The sequence below is a fragment of the Xyrauchen texanus genome, unplaced genomic scaffold (genome assembly GCF_025860055.1).
Source record: "Xyrauchen texanus isolate HMW12.3.18 unplaced genomic scaffold, RBS_HiC_50CHRs HiC_scaffold_218, whole genome shotgun sequence".
Taxonomy (NCBI): domain Eukaryota; kingdom Metazoa; phylum Chordata; class Actinopteri; order Cypriniformes; family Catostomidae; genus Xyrauchen; species Xyrauchen texanus.
The window spans coordinates 1-25,888 of record NW_026266186.1 but is presented as its reverse complement, the minus strand read 5'-3'; the positions used below and the strand labels follow the sequence as shown (position 1 = coordinate 25,888).

General features: G+C 42.2%; 2 protein-coding genes and 1 pseudogene across 2 annotated transcripts; 1 reads left to right on the top strand and 2 right to left on the bottom strand.

Annotated features, from left to right (window-relative positions):
- Positions 1 to 788: 788 nt before the first annotated feature.
- On the bottom strand, positions 789 to 4,218 carry pigm (phosphatidylinositol glycan anchor biosynthesis, class M). The gene is made up of 5 exons (XM_052124706.1): positions 3,963 to 4,218; positions 2,423 to 2,937; positions 1,745 to 2,003; positions 1,433 to 1,534; positions 789 to 1,352 (listed from the first exon to the last, which is right to left on the bottom strand). Exons 1-5 carry the CDS (start codon positions 4,113 to 4,115, stop codon positions 1,188 to 1,190), a joined length of 1,194 nt encoding a protein of 397 aa, XP_051980666.1. The 5' UTR covers positions 4,116 to 4,218; the 3' UTR covers positions 789 to 1,187.
- A 3,484-nt stretch (positions 4,219 to 7,702) lies between these two features.
- LOC127641885 (regulator of microtubule dynamics protein 1-like) lies at positions 7,703 to 8,753 on the top strand (annotated as a pseudogene).
- A 936-nt stretch (positions 8,754 to 9,689) lies between these two features.
- LOC127641886 (NEDD4-like E3 ubiquitin-protein ligase WWP1) lies at positions 9,690 to 24,677 on the bottom strand. The gene is made up of 24 exons (XM_052124704.1): positions 24,482 to 24,677; positions 24,170 to 24,242; positions 23,951 to 24,089; positions 23,549 to 23,673; positions 23,336 to 23,476; positions 23,185 to 23,251; positions 22,747 to 22,928; positions 22,402 to 22,627; positions 19,108 to 19,203; positions 18,256 to 18,430; positions 17,742 to 17,796; positions 17,257 to 17,341; positions 17,024 to 17,152; positions 16,875 to 16,947; positions 16,729 to 16,800; positions 16,471 to 16,559; positions 16,058 to 16,217; positions 15,844 to 15,977; positions 14,212 to 14,352; positions 14,014 to 14,134; positions 11,301 to 11,405; positions 10,685 to 10,781; positions 10,514 to 10,586; positions 9,690 to 10,437 (listed from the first exon to the last, which is right to left on the bottom strand). Exons 2-24 carry the CDS (start codon positions 24,237 to 24,239, stop codon positions 10,338 to 10,340), a joined length of 2,655 nt encoding a protein of 884 aa, XP_051980664.1. The 5' UTR covers positions 24,240 to 24,242; positions 24,482 to 24,677; the 3' UTR covers positions 9,690 to 10,337.
- Positions 24,678 to 25,888: the final 1,211 nt, after the last annotated feature.

Sequence of the window (25,888 nt, the reverse complement as noted above, 5' to 3'; positions counted from 1 at the left end):
AAAATTATTTTTGTTGTTGAAGGTTAATGATGTGAATACTGAGATTTTCATGAATTTGTATTTTTTTACAAACAATTGCTTTATTAAATCTGTTTATTTTAATCAGCATTTAAAGGCCAATAAGAGAAACATTTATTCTGAAGTAGTTTTTGATTTGTTTGATCATAAATTTGACAAAAGGTGTTTCAATTACTAATAAGTATAAAATAATATTCAAGCTCTTAACATTTCCCATTACATTCACTTCTTCATTGATAAAAATACCAAACATTTGATGACTTTTAATAGTGTGGTCTTCATATAAACTTATTTTAATGCATTTTTTCAAATATTAAGCAATAAACTTGCACTAATGGGATTAATAGAAAGAAACCCTTCGGGACACAATGTCATTTTGACATGCACCTGTAAAATATCTTCTATTCCCGTCGTTTGAGGATTTATTTTGCATTTGTATCAACAATTTGTATTTATTGTATAATAGCAAATATCTACAGCCTTGCACTATTTCAGGGAGGATTTTAAAGTGTTTTGCGTCTGGCGTTCAACAGCAGCAATAAACATTATCAGGAGACACTGAAATGTTTTAGGCAAAGCAGCAACAATCACACGTCTTCCCTTTTTGCATGAAATAAAACAATCTTGTACATAAAAGGTGTCCGGCTGTTTCATTTTAAAGTTCATTTTTATGTTTTAGGATTGTGTTCCTATAGCAACTGTAGATAAGTGTCTGCATACATGTACATGTAATGATATTGAGACGTTTCAGTATATACCATCACATTATGAACACTTTCAGACACATTCAATGACACGATTACAAATACTTTACATGAGTAACAGTTCTCTTCTGTTTGACTCAATTAATGACGTTTTCAATAATTCCTCCAATCAAACTTACGGTTTGTGTTCATGCAACATGATCAGGTCAGTGAGACAGATCATGTCCTCCAATATACACAAAAGCTGTCTCACATCATCTGCTGGCCTTCTGAAGATCTCCAGATCAATATCCTTATTTAGTTCCAAAGAAACACACAATATTTACCATTTAATGAAAAACTATTTCACAACTTTACATGATGGAAATATTCACAGAACAGTTCATGTTTTATTTTATAGTACAACACGTCTCAATGCTCAAACACAATCGTGTTAAACACAGTGAATGTTTAAATGTTTGTCTGTCAGTTGGTTTTCTTTGTCTGGACGTCTGCAGGTCTGTAATGAGAGATGATTTGAGTCAGAATGAAGGAGTTTATGAGGAGAAACAGCAGACCAGCGATCCAAACAACAGCAAAACTGTTCCAGGCCTCAAACTCCAGATAATACGCAGGAATCAGCCACACAGCCTGAAACAACATCACTGTCAATGAGTCATTTAGGAAAATCTCAAACTCCCTCCATTCATAAAAGTTCATATTTATTTCACCTGTCCAACAAACCACAACAGCAGCATCAGGAACCCTCGAGTCAAACTGAAGCTCAGACGAGGCAAAACCAGCGGCAGTAAACACAGATACCAGAGAAAATACTGCCGGAGAAAAACACTCTCCGCGTCAGATCACATCGATGATAATCAAGCAGAAAAACAAATCTCAAGCATGAATTGCTGTTATGCACTAAGCTAAATAATGTTAGCAAGCAAAACATGAAAAACTTCAGTTTGATCAGTATTAAACCAGAAGAACTGCAGATATAATGAGCAGGTGTCTGTCACTCATTATAAGGGTGCGTGTGGTACCTGTGAAGTGCACACTTTGTTGAAGCTGACAAACACTGTGGTGTGAATGAAACAACAGAACGGAAGATCGCTGTGAAACGCCAGAGAAGAGACGAGCAGCAGGAGAAACTGCGGCAGGAAACAGATGATGGACAGTCCAGCACTCCACTGCCGCTCCGCCGTCAGATACAACATATAGAAATATGGAGAAAAGTTATGACGGATATCCGTGCGGGTCACGTGATACAGATACGACTCGTGCAGGAATTCCCAACCATACCTGCAACACACAGGGACAACGATCCATCAATGACCACAACACGAGTGTACAGAGCCAATCTAATTCTTTCTAAAACAAACTGAAGTATGTGAATTAACTCGTTACATAAAAGCTCTGTTGTATTTTCAGTCGATTCTGAGGTGTTCTTTGAACTACTGAAGGAGTTCACACGTGTGATGAACACTCGATCACATCAAGAAAAATGCATTTAAATTGTAGTTTCATTCTCCAAAACTAATGCCGAGCATTTCAGCATATGACTTTCAATCAACAGGTAGATGAAAGTGTTTGGATGCAATCTTTGGAGGGGCAGTTCTTTGTTTAGGGGGCATCAGAGGTTACTGGGGAGGCCCCTCCAGCCCCCCACTTAGACTCGGCCATGTTAGGTTGCAGTTTGTCTCTAGTTTGAAAGGACTTACATGTAATAGAAAGTGAGATTGAGACTGATGAACACAGAAGCAGAAACAGCACCAAACAGGACGAGATCTTTATTTAAACATCTCATGATGTTCCGGAGGAATCCTCGAGCAGACGGCGGTTTCGCCAATGAGAGAACGATGGGCAGTGCGTATGTGACCGGATAGATCTTCATGTGAACAGACAGACCGAACAGAAGCGCTGCAGCCGTCCGTCTTTTGGACTCCAGACACAGAAGTGTGGACAGAACCAGCGCCGCCAGCAGAGACTCCGCATTCCCGCGGGTCGACACTCCGATGGGAAGCGGGTTGAGGAGCCACAGGCCGCAGTAAACAAGCGCGGAGCTCCGCGACACACCACGAAGAGCCAGTAACCTGAAGACGAGGAGTCCACACAGAAGATCCGCGGCACAGAAAAGCAGTTTCCCGAAGTGAACGTTGAGGAGGATGTTGGGCGTCAGGATGAACGCGAGCAGCGGCGTGTAACGGAAAGTCGATCGGTTGTACGGACTCGTGCCCTGTAACAGCAAGAAACAAGCATTTCTGAGTTAAATTCAGTCCAGTTATATTCAAAATGTCTTTTACTTTGATGATTAAACTAAAATACAGGAACTCATAGAGATCCAGTGTAGCAGAACTGCAGCTTTTGTTAACAGCAATGCACCTTGAGCACTGTCCGTTTTACACTCACACTTGTATTTTTCACAGTCAAGTTTGACTGAAAACAAACATGTCATTTAAAAAAAGAAATGTAATAACACTAACTTCAATAAAGTAAAAACACTGAGGGGGGGGTTATGCTATTTATATCTTATCTACCTTTACATTTCTCAGTTATACCATTTATTTGTATATGCAGATTGCTGCAATCACACACAAAAATGACTTGAAAATCATATCACGTCAAAAACAATCAGAAGATGGCTGCAAAGATCCTGAAAATCATTCCTGGTTGTAACAAGATGAATTTGTAAATTTGTGTGTTCTGCATTCTAGCTGAAATACTGATTTTATTTGACCAAAAAAAAAAAAAAAAAAAAAACTGCTCTGTGTTATATTCTCACACATTCACTTGCTTTAGTCAATCAAATTTGAATCCATTCCCATTTTTTGTGTGCGTTCATATGGCAAATGTAGGAAAATAAATGAAGCCTCGACACACTCGCATGAAGTATACCATTTTTATTAAAGAAACATAATTGAATTCGGTCAGAAATGGCCGAACAGTGAACAAGAGATAAACAATACTTACTTAAAAACAACAACAACAAAAAAAAAAACCTTACACATAAATGTAGCAGACACCCTTAAACCTTTCGTAAAAAAGTGATCAAGGAAGAAAAACGCAACAATACCATTAATTGCTAAGATTAAGAACAATTGTTTATTATTCCCAATTTTGCTGCATTGGGGTATTTCTTATTTTAGAATCAAAACAACACCTATACGACATAATATTACTTTCAAAATATAAATGAGCAGAACCGACGAAAGAGTAAATAAAATTGCACCCTAAATGAAGTTTGTGATGTTTGTTTTGTACCTGTGTGATGAATCTGGCGGCGTCAGTGAACACGTGATAATCCACGTCAGTGTATTTCACTGTCAGATTCTGATCCTGATAAACTCCGAAACACAGCAGCACGAACCGAATCAGAACCGCCGCGCTGAACATCACACACACACGAACATCCATCACAATCAGATGTTAAAACAATACATGCTGAACAGAAAACAAACAAGATAGAGATTAAAAACAGGGACGTGAAGCTTTTTGCAAAGTCCATCCGCCATTTCCTCCACCATGTGACCTAACGTCTGAATCATACGTCATCACAGCTGACCAATCAGAGGCGACGCCTGAGCCATTAAACCCCGCCTCTTCAGGACACTACTGTTCAGAATGATTTCCCTTCAAGGGATTCATTTCTGCGCTGTTAGATGTGATGACGGTTTGTCAGAACAGGTCATGAATATTCATCTATGCTGAAGAAACAGATTAAAAGAATGTCGCGTGTTTCAAATGAACTGCAGCACAATATTTTAGCGACTGACCAAAGAAAGTTCATTTAACTGAAGTGATGAGTGGATCCAAATGATAATAATCATTTCAGTGTTCATATATTTACGTCTCGAGCTTCATAGTTCTCAGCTGACAGTATATATATTCATTTATTGATATTGTCCTTTACTGTGAACTATGCAAACGCTGTTTTAAATATACCACATGTCTCGAGATTACATCATTTAAAAACTCGTGGTCGATTATTCACGCAACATTAAAAAGGCAGTTGGTTAAATCCTGAAAATGATCTTTGCCCTGCATTAAAGAAATGTGAAGAATAATGACAACAACAAAAATCGATAGAAATAAATCTATTGAACACATTTGATCTACATTTATTATATTTGCTGCAAAAACGTAATAGTCTGATCCGTCGAGATGGTCATAATAATAGAATTTGTGATTATTTATTAATTATTTTGATCGGTCAGAGAAGAACTATATTTCACATCTGTAACTATTGATATATTGTCAGTTAGGTGGTTAATATTAAAGCATTACTGAAATATTCATCTGCATTCAGAGGAAAGATGAAAACAGTCATTTGCAGCTGTAGACGTAAACATTTATTCTATAACTATACAGTTAGTGGTTGAGCGCCGCCTGCTGGAGGAGACCGGATGAACAACACAGACACAAACTGACTTCACACACACACACTGACCCCCTCCATCAGAACCAGAACAACAACTGAACACACACTGACAGTGTTTAAACACAGACTTTGTATGAACTGTAAGATTAATGACTAATGTCTTTGAAGTCCATCCTGGATTAACTGCAGACGTTCACATTGATGCAATTGTCCTTGTTAATTGGCTGATGAAGCTTTTGTTGGTAATTAATTGTTAGTCTATATATTCCATTATAAGATCGTAGTCCATCATTAGACCGAGGTGATGCAGGCAGAAATCAGTGAGGTGCATCACAGTTCAACCGGCCGGTCGTTTCGGTGAGGTTCGGTGTGGTCCATCATAAGACCAAGGTTCAGACAATGGCATATGAAGTATCCCATGTCTTATGGTTAGAGTTGGTATCAGTTCATCCTCTGAAGTCCATCATAATAGACTGAAGTGATGTTAGCTGCATTTAGTCATCATCATTCAGTGACACAGTATCGGACTCCACTGCTATAAGCAGGAATGCAGGTGGATCTGGTGACTTCATGATAGGAGTCCCGAGGATGAGACATGGAAACAAATAGTATAAAATTAGCGTAGATGCCATTAAATTTATTGGAGTGTTATAGATCATGATTAATGGTTCTGGTTCCAGCAGATCTAACTAAAGTAGCCTAATTGAATGTTGATGGATAAATTAGGTATATGTGTGGCTAAATAGAGTCTTTAGTCTAGACTTAATTGGCTTATTTTTAGAGGTTTTTGGTCCAATGATTAGTACCTCTGTTTTGTCAGAATCCAATCGTTTATTTAATTGATACACTCTGCTAATTTGGAGAATTGTGAAATCTCATCAGGTTTTAAAGAAATATAAAGTTGGGTATCGTCAGCATAACAGTGGAAACTTATTCCACGATTCCTGATAATATCTCCCAGGGGAAGCATATACATGGAGAAAAGCAGAGGCCCTAAAACTGATCCCTGTGGCACTCCATATTTTACTTTTGTTTGGTTTGACAATTCCTCATTTACATAGACAAAGTGGTAGTGGTCTGCTAAATAGCACCTAAACTTTGCTAATGCAACTCCACAAATTCCAACATAATTCTCCAGCCTATTCAAGAGAATGTCTTGATCGATCGTGTTGAATGCGGCACTAAGATCTAAAAGCACTAGAAGAGAAATGCAGCCGCGATCAGATGATAAGAGTCATGTGTAACTCTGATAAGTGCAGTCTCTGTACTCTGATGAGGCCTAAATCCTGACTGAAATTCTTCATATATACTATTTCTCTGTAGAACTGAACATATTTGCGAGGACACTACATTTTCTAGTATTTCTGACATAAACGGGAGATTTGAAATGGGTCTATAATTAGTCAATTCTCCAGGATCAAGTTGTGGCTTCTTAATAAGTGGTTTGATAACTGCCATTTTAAAGTTTCTTGGGACATGTCCTAAGCATAGCGAGGAGTTAATGATATTAAGAAGAGGTTCTGAGATTACAGGAGATACCTCTTTTAAGAGCTTAGTTGGTATTGGATCTAACAAACATGTTGTTGATTGATGTTTCGATAAGTTTTGTTCTTCATGACCTATGACAGAGAAGGATTGAAATTGCATGTGAGGAAAATTATTAGACACTGTTTTCTGAGGTGCTAAGACAGATGATTGCATAATTCCAATAATAATATAATATCTAGTTCAGTTGAGGCTTTATTCCTAATCAATTTATCCACAGTACTGAATAAACATCTAGGATCGTTGTGGTTATGTTCTATGAGTTTACTCAAATATGCTGATCTGGCAGCTTTGAGTGCATGTTTGTAGCTACAGACACTATCCTTCCATGCACCACAAAATACTTCTAATTTTGTGTTCTTCCACATGGGCTCCATTTTCCGAGCTGCTCTCTTGAGAGCATGAGTGTGATCATTGTACCATGGTGCAGGGCTTATTTCTTTAATCGAAGTGGGGTGACAATATCAAGAGTGCTAGAGAAGCATTTATATTTTTTGTTATTTCATCAAGTTCTTCTGGGCTTTGGGGTTTATTGAGTATATGAGATAGATCTGGAAGATTATTAGTGAAGCTATCTTTAGTGGTCAAAAGAAAAGTTCTACCTAAATGATAGCATGGTGTAGATTGAGTAGCATTAGTTGATTGTAGCATACAAGAGATGAGGTAATGATCCGTGATGTCATCGCTCTGCTGCAGAATTTCTACATTATCAACATCAACTCCACATGACAGAATTAAATCTAGCGTATGATTATGGCGATGAGTTGGTCCTGTTACATTTTGTCTGACTCCAAGAGAGTTGAGAATATCAATAAATGCTAATCCCAATGTATCATTTTCATTATCTATGTGAATGTTGAAGTCACCAACAATTAAGGCTCTATCTACAGTAACTACAAGATCTGACAGAAAGGGTAAAAGGGTAAAAGTGGTCTAAATTTAGGGAGTACACATGATGTTTTTCTCTGCAGGCTGCTGGTTTGAGCGGCACCTTAATATGAGTACTGAGTGCAAGATCAAGATCATGCTAGCAGATTAGATCTTGTCATGGACAGTGTTTCCTCTCGTGTGTCCAGTGATGATGCAGAGTTTCTGTGATCTCTCTTTACTGTCCAGCATCACAACCGAAGACAAGACACGACTCACATACGAGGCCTTCAACTTCGCCAAGAGAGTGCTGGAGAAAAACGAATCTACATTTGCTGCTCACAAAGTACAGAATAACTGAGTTTCAGAGTACTGATGGAAATTAGTTTTTTACAGTGAGCGCATTGGAGGAACTCTTGAGTTTATTATGATTTTCTCCGCAGTGGTACCCCATTTGTTTCAGTGATGTTGGCGATTATGAAAGGATCAAAGTGAAAATAGGAAATTCCTACATCATTAAAGATCATCTGCAGGTTCGACGAGTGAAATATCTTTAATAACATCTGCAGTGATCAAATGAACTCAATCCAAAAGATACTTGGTTACTGGTGAGTCTGTGTTCAAACATAATAATGGATGATTTCTATAAGGAGTGTGTGGATCTCTGACCGTCTGTGTTCCTGCAGGTGTTTTGCCTTCGCTGAATTACCCTGGTACCAATGCAAAGTTGCAGCTGTTATTTTTCCATCACCTCCAACGGTGACTTATGAAGAGGTCAAAGAAACCAACAGATGCAGCTGCTCATAATCACTTACACACGTTTGAACCGTTATTTGGACTGTAGACGACATGTTTCTGTAACCACTACAACATTTGGTGCTAAAACGGTCATGAAACAATCAAATGATTGTGTGTTTTGTCTGTCAGGTGTTGGCATATTTCCTGAAAGCTGAAGAAGGTGCCGTGAAAACAAACACTTTAACTGTATTTCCATGAGTGTGACAGACTGTAGCCGTGACAAAGTCTCATTTTAGTCGAGCCAAATTTCTACAGTAAGAACCTGCTGATGTTGGGCAAGACGTACATGTTGAGCAACCGCGAGCAGGCCGTGATATGGCTCAATAAAGCGCACGATTATCCTGCAGTCACAGAAGACAACAAACAGGCTCTCACACATGTCATGTTTATCTGTTGTAATATTCATTTCTGACCCAATACAGGTACATAAAGACTCTTTGGATCTTAAGAAACTCAACGCATGACGAGTGGAATCAGAGTATTTTAATAAGATGCCTTAATGTTCTTTTGTTCCGTTTCTCTTCACATGAAATGACCTGCAGATAATTGATTGTGAATGAGGATTTACGGTTCATCTTCATCATCTGCCATAATAACTGATATAAAATATTTATATTTGAAAACAAGAAACTAAAAAAAGGGTTTTTGAAGCAAAGGTCCTTAAATCTAAACACGTACTTTGTTCTGAAGTGATTGTTACAGATTAATAAACCTCAGCCTGAGGTTTTGTAGAGTTTCATATTTAAAGAAGAAGCACAATGTGAATATCGCACAAGTGAGACGAGGAACAACAAACAAACCTCGATGAGACCATCTGACAGACGAGTCCACAGGTCCAACAAACAGAGACTTCGGACCGATTGAAAATCAACTTTTGCAGATTATTACAAGATTAAAGAGTGTTTATTGTAATTAATGATGAAAATGAGCATATTTATCCAGAGATCTGTGTGCGTTTCACTCTTGGATACTACAAGTATATTTTCAAGTTCTCATTTAATTATTCTGGACACCCTTGAAAGAACCGACTCGTGGAAAATATTAGTATTTCATTGAAATGAATGTTTTCTCTAGACTGCGTTGTTGACTAATGTAACGGGTGATTTTAACACTAATAAAATATCATTGCTGAAACATTTCAAATGTCACACGACAAAAAAGGAATTTGACATCTGTCAAGTAAATTAAAAACTGAATTTACCTTTAATTGTGCAAATGAAATTCAGATAAAAGAATGGACATCTTGGTTTTGATTAAGTATTGTGCTTTAAAATGTTTCCAGTAACTAATACCAACCAATAGTATTAACAAGAGAAATAAACCACACTAAATCTTCATGCATCACATGAAGGTCTTCAGCAGTGTTGTGGTGTGAAGAACACGAGAGATGTGCACGTGTGTTTAAATTCATTTATTTTAATATGAAAGACAGTCGTGGACACAGTTGAACTGGCGGTCAAAAGGCCACAGAAAGAAGTGCTAAAAGCACAACGGACTTCAGCTGCTGCCCTTCCAAATACTGAATTACACTCGAAAGTGACAAACAGCAAATACTGTCTAGAGCCAATCCTGACCTGCTGAATGATATGTGAGACAGCTGTCTGTCTGAGTCAAATGATCGTTCACACTCTGTATGCAGCCATGCAAGCGCTTAATCAAACATAATGTCCATCAACACAAGAAGTAAATAAACCCCAGGCACCTGATCAAGCTCTACAATCATTCAGTAAAAGCTCTATAAAACTAGAGCCGTATGTTGGAATTCTACTATAAAATCCTCTCTAATAGTTTTTATTCAGGCTCATTTCAAAAACCTGCCAAACGCAGAGCACAAAAGTGTTTTATTACGATATCAGCACTTAAAAGATCAGAGAAGCTGAAACACTTGCATATTCATGTGAAATCATGTTATCGTAAAGATCGCTTAATGAGGTCTTGGATTAAGATTTGGTTTAAAATGACAAAATAGCTTATTTACATTGGTAATTATTTGTGCAAGTTTCACGGTTTGTTGTACTTGGCTGGACGCCGTAAAGCGGCGAGACGTTTCACTCCTGACCGAATCCTTCCGTCTCCTCGATGGCGAACAGCAGCTTTTCTTTCAGCTGTTCGAAGCTTTTGTACGGAGGCAAATCCAGTCGGTTAAAGCTGCAACAGAAGCATGTGGAGTCAGACGAGTGACGCGTTATCTGTGACGTTCATTTCCAAACATCATGAAACTCACCATGTGTGACTCCTGGGCAGCCATGTCTCTTTGCCAACCTTCTCAATGCAGAACTTCTGCGGTCCGTTGCTTCCTGGAGGAGGAAAGTCAAGATCGGACATTTAATGTCTTTATTTGATGGATATCAGATGATGGGTCGGGGCATGACTGATGATGGTTTGTTTAACTCACCCATGAGCTCACCGAAGCCCCCAAGCGGAAGTCTGCAGGTGCCAGTCACAAACTGCATCAAACGCAGACGGACCTCATTATCCACCTCCTTCACAAACTGCACACACACACACACACACACACACACACACACACACACACACACACACACAATAATGACAAAACAATTAATGCAGTAAATAAACTGTCCAAATGAGATCAGAAACCATGATGAAGATATTAGAAACTTTGTGGAACCATCAGAACTTAACAAGACGACTAAACTGACGACTGAGCAAAAACAATTCTCTTGATTCTGAGATGAGCTTGGAGGAGTTTGGCGAGGTAATTAAGGCCTTACTTACAGGTCAGACTCCAGGGCCAGATGGCTTTTGCTTGAGTTTTTTAGATCTTATGCTACAGAACTGGCTCCACTTTTGTTAGAAGTTTATACAGAATCATTAAAGAATAGAAAGCTTCCGCCAACCATGACACAAGCCCAGATCAGTTTGATTCTTAAAAAGGACAAAGATCTAAAGATCTGGCTAAAGTTCCTCTATCCTGAATTTTAACATGTAAAAGTTTGATGTAAATATATATAGTGATAAGTTGCGTTCAGCAAGTGTGTAATGCACACCTGCCAGAACCAGATGATCTGTTTGCTGTTACGAGTGTAGTGCCGATACACTGTGTTCCTCTGCCAGTCCTGAAGATCCACTTCCTGCATTCCACACAACATCACCTGCAACACACACATGAAATCCTGAACATGCACCATTGAATGCCAGTCTGATGTACAATTGCTTTTTCTTAACAGACAGTGTGCTGGTCACCAATCTAGAGCGGAATAATAGGTCCCATCAGAGGAGGGCAGCTCCGCCTGGCAGGACAAAACTATTTACACGGAAATGGTCCACTGTGACGTGAGTTCATTTAATAGTTTGTGCTCTAATCATCTGATGCATCTACAGTTGAACTCAGAAGTTGAAATGTATTTGGATAAGGTGTATGTAAACTCAGTTTTTCACAATTCATTCCCTGTGTTTGGTCAGTTCGGATCACTACTTTATTTTAAGAATGTGAAATGTCAGAATAATAGTAGAGAGAATGATTTATTTCAGCTTTTATTTCTTTCATCACATTCCCAGTGGGGCAGAAGTTTACATACACTTTGTTAGTATTTGGTAGCATTGAGTTTAAATTGTGTAACTTGGGTCAAATGTTTTGGGGATTCTTCCACAAGCTTCTCACAATAAGTTGCTGGAATTTTGTCCCATTCCTCCAGACAGAACTGGTGTAACTGAGTCAGGTTTGTCGGCCTCTGTGACAGGGCGGAGGGCGGGGCCAGTTGGTGATTCTGCACACCCGCTCCCTTATCAGGCTAATTAAGCCTCAGAGGGGTATAAAGGCTGACTGCGGATGGTGGTGCGAAAGAGAGATCGTTTACGGACAGCTGACCTTTATATGATCTCTCATTCGCACCACCATTGCTCGCACACGCTTTTTCTGTTCTGTCCACACGTTCTATCAGATTGAGGTCAGGGCTTTGTGATGCCCGCTCGAATACCTTGACTTTGTTGCCCTTGAGCTATTTTGCCACAACTCTGGAGGTGTGCTTGAGGTCATTGTCCATTTGGAAGACCCATTTGTGACCGAGCTTTAACTTCCTGTCTGATGTCTTGAGATGTTGCTTCAATATATCCATATAATGTTCCTTCCTCATGATGTCATCTATTTAGTGAAGTGCACCAGTCCCTCCTGCAGCACCCCCACAACATGATGCTGCACCCCCATGCTTCACGGTTGGGATGCTGTTCTTCACCCTTTTCCCTCCAAACATAACGATGGTCATTATGGCCAAACAGTTCAATATGTGTTTCATCAGACCAGAGGACATTTCTCCAAAACTCAGATCTTTGTCCCCATGTGCACTTGCAAACTGTAGTCTGGCTTTTTTATGGTGGTTTTGGAGCAGCGGCTTCTTCCTTGCTCAGCACCTTTCAGGTGATGTCCATATAGGACTGGTTTTGCTGTGGATCTAGATACTCATCCACCTGTTTCCTCCAGCATCTTCACAAGGTCCTTTGCTGTTGTTCTGGGATTGATTTGCACTTTTCACACAAACTACGTTCATCTCTAGGAGACAGAATGCGTCTCCTTCCTGAGCGGTGTGATGACTGTGTGGTCACATGGTGTTTATACTTGTGTACTATTGTTTGTACAGATGAACGTGGCGCCTTCAGGGGTTTGGAAATTGCTCCCAAGGATGAACCAGACTTCTGGAGGTCCACAATAATTTTTCTGAGGTCTTGTCTGATTTCTTTTGATTTACCCATTTAACCTTAGCTGAGGCCTTAAAATACATCCACAGGTACACCTCCAATTCAGGGCACCTCCAATCAGAAGCTAATTATCTAAAGGCTTGACATAATTTTCTGGAATTTTCCAAGCTGCTTAAAAGGCAAAGTTAAATAAGTGTATGGAATCTTCTGACTTCAACTGTAACACACAAAATTAGAAAACGCTTTCTTGATCCACACAGCCCAAATCTGATTGGCTGGTTGGATGGAGCGAGTAGAAGCACACAGGACTTTTTGTGAGTCGTGCTCACAATGTTCAACACAATGAGCACATTTGAGATCTAAGTTAAAAAAAAAAAAAAAAACACCACAGAAGTTGGCCAGGTCAGTGACATCAAAAGTTTTGTTTGAGCACGCAGGAGCAATGAAATTTATTATATTCTGCTTTGTTCAATAAGTTACGTCTGTCAAATACTCTGACTACACATTTCCTCTATTTTCATGTGAGTTTTATTTGCAATCAAGGTGTTGGTCTTTTATTATGATATGATTTATGTCAGGTAATCCTGCCTCTAAACAGCACTTAATGACAAAACAGACTGTGATCGCTTCACATGTCAGTTAGACGGCTCTGCCTGTTCCAGTGGGCAGCTCTTGTCATATTTAAGCTGTTATATGGTCCAGAACATTGAGGTTTTAGTTAAAGGTCTGACATAAAGACATCCTGTTTCTCTACATGTCGCACTGCACAGTGGCTCCAGACACTTGATTTCGACTTAAAATTAAATGCTTTTATTGACAAATTGCATATGTGTGAATTGCCTGCTATACATTTTATATGTTATAGATTTAAACAACTTTTGATCGCTGCAGTTTGTGATGGCATAAAAACGCTGAATTAAGTAAGTTTGGATGGTAATATTTTCTCAAATAAAACTTGTAAAAACTGTAATACTTTGATGCATGGCAAAATAATGCACTAATTATTTTTTGTGTGTAGGTATGAACACACACACACACACACACACACACACACACACACACACACACCTCTAGCTCTTTCTCATCAAAGTATAGCAGCCACTGCAGTGGCACGACCTCATTGAAGCCATCCAGAAACGCTTTGGTTTGATTCTCAACACCACGAGAAAATCTCCATTCTGCCATCAGCCTGCAGAACATAAACACACCATCAGTTCAGACGTGTGTGTGTGTGTTGTGTGTGTGACTGCAGTAGTGAGGAATTACCCGATATATTCCTCTTTATTCTCTTCAGTCACCAGAACATTTGCACCATCTTCTTTCAGGTCATGTGACGTGATTTTGCCCAGGATCTCCATATCGACTGAGAAGTACATCTCCAGACCACACTCCTCGATGTTATTATCTCTGTCAATCAATCAGCAGAGGTCATGTGAGGTCATGAGTACAATCCTGTTTCAACGTCTGATAGTACAATCTTTTCAAAAGCGTCTGCCATCGTCCAACTCAATAGAGCGCTTTAAAAACTCTGTGACCTCTGTGTGTGTCTGTCTCTGTGTGTGTATATCTGTCTGTCTGTGAGTGTGTGTCTGTCTGTCTGTGTATTGTGTCTCTGTCTGTCTGCCTGTGTGTCTCTGTCTGTCTGCCTGTGTCTGTGTGTCTCTCTCTGTGTGTGTATTGTGTCTCTGTCTGGCTGGCTGTCTGCCTGCCTGTGTCTGTCTGTCTTTTCCGTTGTCTCAGTTGAGTAAAACTAGTGCCGTCAGTCAATTTAAATGGCAATTATATTTGCTATTAATAGACACTATATTTACTTATTTTCTTGCCAAAATTAATTTATTTCCATCTTAGGAAATAAAACAAAACAAAATAACAATGCTTTATTAACATTTCCCAAATAAATCCTTCTACAGTATTAAGATAGAAATCCACTAAAGTTGCACCTATTCAAGTAACGTTAAATGTTTCCAAAAGTCTCCAAAGTGGGAGTTTGACTAATTGAAAGAATTAGTTCCCCCACATTGGTTTCATATTCATTGCAGTGGGAATTAAATCTCTTAAACTGTCATCCTGCACAATATTAATCTGCCGGTAGACTGTGACTGTACACATTATTACAGCAATCGTGAAGCTGCTTTCATGATTCGCATCAGTGAGTCAACGCCAACGTTGAGCACCGCTTTGAGCTCACCATGCGTCTGACATAGGCTGTAAAATCTGGACTTGTTTTGCAGATCAAATAATATTAAGAGTCTTTTCTCCATCATCTTATCACTGACAGGGAAGTGCTGTCAGAGATGATTTTATTTACTGAGATAACCTCCGCGGCTATCCCAGGAGACAGTGTAACGGTCAACTAGCGTTTTACGACAGTACGGCCACTGAATGTCTTTGGGACCGCCACGGTATGCAAATTCATGCAAAGCTTTTAGTGTACTCATGGTAGAAGGGCTCTGGCACTGCAGTGTATGTGTTTACATGGACACTCTGTTTTAATGGGCATTGATTCTGAACGTACCATTGACATGAATGCTACATAAAGTGATCGGATCGATGTGAGCGTTTATCAAGCTGTGACGTGTGTACACTGATTATACAGCATTCCCTCGACATTTCAAGGGGTGTTCACACTCAATTATTTCAGACTTCTCTACAAATGAGGACATGATGTTATGTGTGACATCACAGACGTTTAGTAAACAACACAAACATGTTTTCCTCCTGAACGAGAGATGTTTACGGTGATAGACCGCTGGGTGTGTGTGCGCTCGTTGACGTGCTTATATGAGACTTGTATTGGGATTATCAGTGTGCAGGATATGTGCATAATAATCAGATATGAGATATAAATATAACCCTCAATCTAATCATGACCTCATCATTAATAATAATCAGACGCACTTGATCCAGATGAGAGAATTGTAGAATTCTGGATCGATTGACTCCAGATCTTTCAGGATCAGTTTCTTATTGAGCATGCGCTTGTAGAAGGGCAACGAGAACCCTGTGTCGATGAACTTCCCATGGAAGAGTGCCTGCACACACACAATAAAGAGTTATAACACATGCTTTCACACACGTCAGTGGTGTAATGATGTGTGTGTGCTTGTCTTGCCATGGCGATGAAGCGGCCGATGAAGCAGAAGTATGACAGGTGATCGGGGTTGATGGTGGACGCGGGGTTGATCTGCAGACAGTAGTTGCTCTTGCCGGCGTACTCAAACAGACAGTACATGGGGTTTAACACCTCGTGAGAGAGGAGGAAGAACCATTCACTGCGCACACACGACACACACACACACACACACACACATCAAATGAAAACACTACAGAAACTCAGAGATCCGTACAATAACATCCATTTAAACTCATTTCACATTTCACATGATCATGTGTGTATGTTGTGTCTGTATAGAGTGTGTGTGAGTATATGGTGTGTGTATAGTGCCTATGTGTGTATAGTGCACGTGTGTGTGTGTGTGTGTGTGTGTGTGTGTGTGTGTGTATGTGTATGTGTGAGTGTGTTACCGTGCAAGGCCTCCGTAGTCCAGTCCCTCCTCTCCTTTGAAGATGACGTACAGTCTCCTCCTCAGATCATACGGCTTAAAGTTCATGATCTGTAGAAGCAACCGGAACAGTGACGTGAAGAAGTGTGTGTGTATGTGTACTGACAAAACATTCCTTTAGAGACATTTGAAGACATTATAAAATCATAATAAATCAAAGAATAATCGTTTTAATTAGTTACAGTATGTCTGATTGTTTTCATGATGTCGCTTCTGTTACCTGCTGGAAAGAATCTTCAAACAGCGTCTGTCTGGATACATTGATCTTCACATGACTGGACAGAGCGTTGGACTGAAACACAAACACAGTTTATAAATGACAAACACTCAGAGTGTGATGTGTTGTGAAGAGTCCAGTGATCATACCTGACACAGATAGCGGAAGTGAGCCAGTTTCCACCTGAAGCTTCGCTCGTACGCGATCTGTGGCCCTTTAATGCTGCAAACACACTTTAATTACACAAACACACTCTTTATAATAACACACACTCAGAGTGTCAGATTCAATCACTCACGCAGAAGATTTGCCCGTCCGAGGGTCACTGAATGTGGTGGTGCGCGTGTTATGATCCACAAAGTAGCGAACGCCCTCTCGTGTGTAGCGAATCTCCCAGCCATCCGGCAGAGGGTCTTCATTCTGCAGCCTGACACACACACACACACACACACACACACACACACGTGATGAGCGGCACACACACAGTGAGGGATCTTGAGCATTAATAAGGTCATATAATGTGATTCTCACCCTTGTGTTCGTGGATCTTCCCACTGCGTCGTCTTTGTGTTGTGATTGACGAAATAAACGCGGTCGTTGGCGTCCACACGGCGCTCTGAGAGAACACGAACATGAACACACACACACACACACCTCTGGGTTACTTCATCATTAAAAGTGTGGAGTGGGGGATATAAGCAAAACCATATACCGCTATATTCTTAATATTTTTGTCAGACAGCATCACACAATACACATGTTCATGAGAGAAGTGAGAGACTTGCTGTGCATTCTGGAATACATTATTATTGTAACTAAGGGCAATGATCAGTTCAACATCATGACAGACAGAACTTACTTTTGACAAGCTCGTCCTCTTTTACTTTCTAAATGTAAAGTTAACGTTGAATAAAAATTGTCTATCAAATGGCAGCCTTTGCATAACCGTGATGGACAGAATATGCTAAAAATATTGACACTTTCATATCTGCCGCCCGGTCAGTGTGTTGTCTTACCCCAGCCCGGAGGCAGCGGACCCAGTGGATCATTCTCTGCTGACATCATAGACGCCTGACAACCAATCAGAGACAGAGAAAACTGAACTTTAAACATGACATCATCATTGTGTGTAAAGCGTCAATCATCATGAGACAAATGAGATCAGATGACAATCAATCAATACTATCAAACACACACACACACACACACACACACACACACACACACATCATACAAACACACACACACACACACACACAGTGTGTGTATAATGAGTGTGTGTATAGTGTGTGTATAGTGAGTGTGTGTATAGTGAATATGTATGTGAGTGTGTGTGTGTGTATAGTGAATATGTATGTGTGTGTATAGTGAGTATGTGTGTGTGTGTGTGTATAGTGACTATTTGGATGTGTGTATAGTGAGTATGCGTTTGTGGGTGTGCGTGTATAGTGAATATGTGTATAGTGAGTATGTGTGTCTGTGTATAGTGAGTATGTGTGTATAGTGTGTGCGCGTGCGTGTGTGCAGTACCGAGTACAGGTATCTCTGGTTGAACTGATGCATGGCTCCCTGCAGTTGACTGCGCTGTGACTGCCACTGTTCAAAGTTCCTCACAGACTCCATCGTGGGTCGCTGCCATGTGGTGGTGCGTGTGTTATGATCTACATAATAGACCCTGCCGCGATTATCCACCCTCCTCTCCCAGCTACGAGGAGAGAGAGAGAGAGAGAGAGAGAGAGAGAGAGAGAGAGAGAGAGAGAGAGAGAGAGAGAGAGACAGTCTTTACAAACAAGGATCATTAGTATCTTCACAAAAATAAATACAAATAAAAATCATTAGAGAATAGTAGAGGAAACAATGAGATCCAGATCACTATTCACATGCTCCATAAGGGCTAAAAACTAAAATATTATGTTTCCAAACACTCATAGCTCCCACCCACATCTGTTTGTCTTCATTGGTCAGACAAACAGACTGTACCGCCCCAAACTCACACCATTTGAGTCAGAAGTTGAACAGAATTGAAAGAGGTCAAACTATTAATGGATGACTGATAGTGACTGCCACTTTCTGGTATCTCAGTTTAGTGATCAAAGTTGTTTTATGAACTAACGTCTTATAGTGAGGAACCCTGCAGCTCTGCAATGGTGAAGACACCAGTGGTAAGGATAAAAGGTTAAGGTAAAGTGGTCTCACCCCAGTGGTAAATATAAAAGGTTAAGGTCAGGTGGTCTCACCGCAATGGTAAGGATAAAAGATTAAGGTCAGGTGGTCTCATCCCAATGGTAAAGGTCAAGTGGTCTCACCCCAGTGGTAAGGATAAAAGATTAAGGTCAGATGGTCTCACCCCAGTGGTAAGGATAAAAGGTTAGGTGGTCTCACCCCAGTGGTAAGGGCTGTGGTCTCTCCCAGGTTGTTGTTTTGGTGTTGTGATCTACGTAGTAAGTTCTGCCGTGAGGGTCTTTCCTCTGTTCCCACCTAAGAACATGAACACACACTGATAATGAGTGTGTGCATCTGTGTGAGCGTATGTGTGTGTGCCTGTGTGCGAGTGTATGTGTGTGTGCGCCTGTGTGTGTGTGTGTGTGTGTGTGTGTGTGAGAGAGTGTGTCTTCACCTTCAACTGATTACCACTAAACCACAAATTAAAACTTTAAGTAAGCTAGTGCCGGAGGCCCTGGGGGGACAGGCGTCTATGACGTCTCCTGGCCAAACTCCATCTGGCAGAGTCAGGAGACTGAATCCTCACCCTCAGGCTCCTCCAGAAACAACAAAAAGCCGCTACGGATGGCCACGTGGAATGTTCGAACACTCACAGCGGAGGAGAGGCTGCCACTCATCTGTCGGGGAGCTGGACTGGCCTGGATCTCTGTGGTGTTCAGGAGGTCCGGTGGACCGGCTCTGGCTCTTGCCAATATGAGGGGTGGCAGTCCTCTACTCGGGGCAGGAGACTGCCAAACAACAGGGAGTGGCTCTTCTTCTGAACAAAAGAATGAAGGGAGCGTGGGAGTGTGGCGGTGAGGAGTGGGAAGCTGTGAGCCCCAGGTTACTTTGGGTTCGCCTTCCCATCAACCAGAGGCGAGGAGTGGTTACTTCAACCAGAGGCAATGAGAGGTGGTCGTGGTTACTTAAGCCCCCACCGAAGATGAACATCCGTGGAGGGATGCGGGAAAGGCAGATGAGTCAGATGCCTTCTATGACCTCCTGTCACAGGTGCTGGCTAAAGTGGCCCCTCGGGATAGAATCATCATGTTGGGTGATTTCAATGCCCAAGTTGGTCATGATGCTAGCACCTGGTCAGGAGTGACTGGAAGACATGGGCCAGATCAGCTCAATAACAACGGTAGGAGGCTGCTAGATTTTTGTGCAGCCCATGGGCTTGTAATTACCAACACACAGTTCCAGCATCGGGCACATCCACACAACATCATGGATGCACGCCGTGTCCAAGCAAGAACATCTGCTGGACTACATAGTGATGGAACAGTGGATGCAGGCCCACATCCTTGACACCAGGACCTACTGTGGAGCTGATCTGCCCACTGATCATCGACTTGTCATCTGTAAGATGCGCCTGCCATTCTTCCACTCCGGTGGTGGGTGTAAACCCAGGACCCCTCTCAAACCCATAGTGGCCTGGTCTAGGCTAGCTGATGGAAGTTGCAAACGAGAATTTCAGCATCGCTTGCAGCTGGGGTTGGCATCATCCCCCACTCCTCCGGATGTCAAGGGGGAATGGGCGAGGTTTAGGGCTGTGGCTCATGTAACTGCAATGGCAGTTTTGGACACACGGTCCAGACCTCCTCAGAAACCCTGGCTGAAGGAGGTGGTGTTCAGGCTGGCTGAGAAAAAGTGACAGGCCCACTCTCATCATCTACAGCATCCCACATCAGAGAATGAGGCGGCTTACCGCAGCCTTCGCTCTGAGGTTCGGAGAGCCGTGAGGCACTGCAAGGATAGTTGGTGGTTGCGGGTTGCTGAGGAGATGGAGTCTGGCTCAATGGCCCACGATCACAAATCGCTCTTTAATTCTATCAAGAAAGTTACTTGCAGCGCCACACCTATAACCATCATAAGGGGAAAGAACGGTGATCCAATCTCCAACCCCCAGGAACAGGTTTGCAGATTTTCTGAGCATTTCAGTGAGGTCCTGGTGGAGGGGGAAGTCCCTCAGCCTTGAAAACATTGTGGGACAAAGTGGGGATGACCCTGCTGGGGCTGTGGTGCCTTAAATATTGGAGGAAGAAGTCACTCCCTGTGGGTGGCTGGAAGAGGTGCCATCTTTGGAGGAAGTACTGAAGGTGATCCGGAGCCTGAGACCAGGAAAGGCACCGGGCAGAGATGATCTCCCCAGTGAAATGCTGAGGGAGGGTGGCATTTGTGCACAGACTGCCCTACATGACATCGTAACAACAGTCTGGACCCAGTGTGGTTTCAGGAAGGAGCGGTCTTGCACAGATGCCATATTCTCTGTCCGTCTGCTACAGCAGAGGTGTAGGGAATTACAGCAAGACCTACATCTCTACTTTATTGACCTGCTCAAGGCCTATGATACCATCAGTGAACTGGGCTTTGGGTTGTTCTTCGTGCTTTCGGAGTCTCTGACCCGCTGCTCGCGATCATTAAGGACCTTCATGATGGTGAGCGGGCCCGGGTAAAACTATGTGGCCGGGAGTCGGAGCCATTCCCGGTTCACCTTGGAGTGCGACAGAGATGTCCTCTTGCTCCCACGTTATTTAATATCTATTTCGACTACATGGTTCGTGAAGCCTTCGATGGCTGTACCGGAGGAATTTCCATCTGGTACAGATATAATGAGAGGTTGATTGATGCCCGGGTGCGGTCAAGGGATGGCTTCCTATTGGTCAACCACGTTATGTATGCTGATGATCTGCTGCCCACTCAGAGGAGGAGGAGTTGGAGGCGCTGCTGATGAACCTGGAGCATGCCACTAAGAGATGGGGCCTTACCATCAGCCCAAACAAAACTAAGCACCTGGGTATTATGTACCATCGGACACTCCACCCCCACAGCTCCCAATTGGTGATGGAGCAGTTGTGGAGAGAGTGGAGTGTTTTCCATACCTGGGAAGTGTGCTCATGACCAGCTCCGGTTTGACAGCAGAGGTCTCACTCCAAATCAGTCGAGCGGCATTATCTTTTCATCGGTTGCGTAACGCTGTGTGGAAGCTACCCGGTTTGTCACTACGCACGAAGCTTCAGGTATTCTCGGCCACGGTCATTCCCTCCCTTCTCTATGCTTGCGAAACGTGGACCCCCCCTAATAGAACATAATCGCCAGTTAGAAACATTTAGGCTGGCCTGCCTAAGATCCAGCCTGGGTCAAGATCGGCCTCTTTGGAGGAGGCTGGTGAAGGACGCTACTGGCCAGATGGAGGCAGTCGCCTTCCAACAACAACGGAGGGCAGAGGAGCGACGCTCACAACAACGCGCAGAGCGCCTGGTGGCTAAAGCAAGTTAGTGGCAAGTTGGCACAGTAGGTGGTCCATCAGTCAGTCGACCCATGTCACCTGTTGGATCTGTCCCGTGACCTCCTGCCAGCGGGCGTTCGACAGGTCACATGGCCTAAACTAGCACATAGCCTGGCACAAGCGTCGTGGTGCTTGTATATGCGTGCGAGAGTGTATGCGTGTGTGTGCGTGCGTGAGTGTCAGACCCAGGTGGTAGTGGTTCTGGTCCGGCTGGAGGTGGCTGCTGGCATGGTTTTCCTCCATCAGGGGCTGGGGAGCTGGAGTCGGGGGGAGCAGCTGCTGCTGCTGATGATGGAGGAGGAGCAGCAGCACAGGAGGAGACAACAGCACCACCCGCAGGAGAAGAGGAGGTTTCAGCAGCTGCATCTACATTATCAGCTGCAGACGACACCTCACAACCCTCACCATTCACTAACACACACACACACAAAGAGATTACACATATCTGTGGTTGAACTGCGATGCACCTCACTGATCTCTGGTTTGGAAATCAGGTCTGGTTTAGTTCAGTGACAAAAATCAGCACTCACCGGCTGTGCAGTTCACATCATTGCTCTCGAACTGTCCAGTGGGTGTGGCCTCTGGACTAGGGATTTGGTGCAAGGGGGAGGAGTCTTCAGCTCCATTGATGAGGGGGGAGGGGCTAATCTCACTATTGGCAGATGAGGTGGGTGGGGCTTCATTCTCGAGCTCATCTGTGCTGTTCACAGATCTGCAGAAACACGTTTGTAAAATAACAATCATTCATTATTTACAAACGACAGCTCGATTATTATGTTGCAAACAGTATAGAACAGTGATGACGCACATTAGCTTACGTTTTACATTAATTATGCTAACCATTTTCTAAATATTAGCCTCCTCGTTCAAACACAAAGTCAGAGGTTGGCAAATCTAACACTATGCAGCTGTGATGAAGAACCAGAAAAACACCCGTAGAGCTTTTCCTGAGAATAAAATCATCTCACCCGTTCTGAATCCTCGCAGAACCTTCATCTGTGTTCTCGTGATGAGCATCTCCATTCTGATGAACTTCTGAGAGAGAGAGAGAGAGAGAGAGAGAGAGTGAGGCAATGTTGAGCTGTTAAAGGTTATGTTAAGTGATGTGGATGTTCTTACTGTTTGCAGTGGTTGAGTTTGTATTGTGCATGTTCTGCGGGTCAAACGACGGCCCGTCCAGGAAGACTGTGAGTTCACCAGCGGACACGACACCATTCTTACTGTCCACAGTTAGAGTCAACACCTCTCGAACATTCTCCACTGAAACAACAGCGACACATTACAACACTCTTCTACAATCTTACATTACACGTGTAGTTCACTGGGACGTACATTTGCCGTCATGTTTGCGGAGTGTCTCTATCAGGTCCAGGGAGGCTCTCCCCAGCAGCGTGTCTGCTTTGAGTGTGTGATGACTCCAGACTCTGAAGTCCAGCTGCGAGTGTGCCGTTACATTCCTGCAGCACACGCATGTATTATCACCTCAAGAACACACACAACTGTAATGCCACATCAACATTCACAAACACATTTCCTCACATTCACTAACTGTGTGTTTGCAGAAACTGTGGTTTATGATTGCATTTTTTCTACATTTAGGATAGAATTTCACAAACAAGCAAAATCACACTCTTTTTAACATTACTAGAAATTGAGAATAACAAATATTATGTGTTAAATATAATATAGACCATCATGAATTTGTATTATTTGTCTTGGCTGCTTGTGTCTTACAGGGTCAAGCGCTCGTCCCATTTAGGATTGGATGAACTGTGAGATTTGGCGGTTTTCCTGCTCTCTCCCTCTGATGTCACTTCCACATAGATGGCCGTTCCAAACCAGTTCTTCTTCCTCTTGAGTTTGGCACCTGAAACTGCAGCACACTCATGAGTGAGATCATCGTCTACAGTACACACGGCACTTACACGTATGATGATGATGATGTCGTCTTACCGACGGTGTGCAGCTGCGAGCGCTCCCTCACATCATTGCTACAGTCTGTCCTGCAGGAGCCCGTGGCCATGACCTTAAACACATCACAGGACCTGAATGAACACATGCTCGACTCATTTGCTTCATCACTAATATAAATATTTCCACACTAGACCGTTTCTGTGAGCGGTTACGGTAAGCAGTCGTTGGCTGATTAGGGTTTGTATAATAAAAACATCAGATGTAATTTACCCATCAGCCCCACAAACATCCCTGACAGAACAATGAGCATACGGATTAAACTGAACTGAAATATAAAGTTGATCAACTCACAAGAGATGTGTGACACACCTGCTGTCCTTCAGCCGTCACTGTAAGCCATTCTGAGCTGAAACACACCACAACACAATCACACAACTGCACACAAAACAATCACACACAACAACAGACAATAACAACCACACACACACACACACACACAACACAACAGACAATAACAACCACACACACACACACACACACACACACCACAACACAGACAATAACCACCACACACACACACACACACACACACACACCACAACACAGACAATAACAACCACACACACACACACACACACCACAACGGACAATAACAACCACACACACACACACACACACACACCACAACAGACAATAACAACCACACACACACACACACACACCACAACACAGACAATAACAACCACACACACACACACCACAACACAACAGACAATAACAACCACACACACACACACACACACACACACACACACACACACACACCACAACACAGACAATAACAATCACACACACACACACCACAACACAGACAATAACAACCACACACACACACACACACACACACACCACAACAGACAATAACACCCACACACAATAACAACACATGCAACACAACAACAACCACACACAACACAACCACACACACACACAACAACAACACACGCAACACAACAACAACCACACACAACAACACATGCAACACACACACACACAACAACACATGCAACACACACACACAACAACACATGCAACACACACACACACAACAACACAACCGCAGCTGTCACTCAAATTTGAATTACTTTAATCAGATGAGACGTCTTCAGATCGGGCTTTTGGACCTATCGCGCATCCACACGGGTTTAATGTGCTCAGTGTTTCCAGATAACATGTGCAACACCCCAATCAGGGATTGATACTTGCACAGTTGGAAATATTACTCTTATGTCATACTTAATTTATGCATTCTGGCAAATTGCTGCATCAAAACGTATAAATGCGTATGATTGTGAAATCAGTGTCCTAATCTGCACGAGCAGCATTGTGATGTTGATTTCATGAGAAAAACCCCTGAAGCAATACATGTTTGTACATAAAAAAAATAAAAATTTACGTTAAGTAGCATTTAAACATGATTTAATCTATTTAAAATGTGTAATTATGATACATCTCCACTTTATACAGAACACCCCCAATATTTTCAGAAGCACCCTGATCTGGAAGCGGACCTGTGAGACTGACATATCTCCAGAAACACTGAGCTCATTTACTCTTTATTAAACTCAATGTGAGCTGCACTAATCACTCTGACACAATCACAGATTATTAATACAGTAGTCATTCATATGCAAACTCTAAAACCTGTACAGTATAAATCACCTGCAGACCTCACGTCAACTTTACGTCTTCCGTCAG

What these genes read in the sequence shown, in the direction of transcription:
- pigm (XM_052124706.1), bottom strand. Translation starts at nt 4,115, where the DNA reads ATGGATGTTCGTGTGTGTGTGATGTTCAGCGCGGCGGTTCTGATTCGG. An exon ending in AATCTCACTTTCTATTACAT is followed by an intron (nt 2,004 to 2,422) that starts GTAAGTCCTTTC and finishes TGTGTGTTGCAG; the next exon opens with GTATGGTTGGGAATTCCTGC. An exon ending in TGTTGTGGTTTGTTGGACAG is followed by an intron (nt 1,353 to 1,432) that starts GTGAAATAAATA and finishes ATGTTGTTTCAG; the next exon opens with GCTGTGTGGCTGATTCCTGC.
- LOC127641886 (XM_052124704.1), bottom strand. Translation starts at nt 24,239, where the DNA reads ATGGCCACGGGCTCCTGCAGGACAGACTGTAGCAATGATGTGAGGGAG. An exon ending in TGGGACGAGCGCTTGACCCT is followed by an intron (nt 23,674 to 23,950) that starts GTAAGACACAAG and finishes CGTGTGCTGCAG; the next exon opens with GAATGTAACGGCACACTCGC. An exon ending in AATAAAGAGGAATATATCGG is followed by an intron (nt 14,135 to 14,211) that starts GTAATTCCTCAC and finishes TATGTTCTGCAG; the next exon opens with GCTGATGGCAGAATGGAGAT.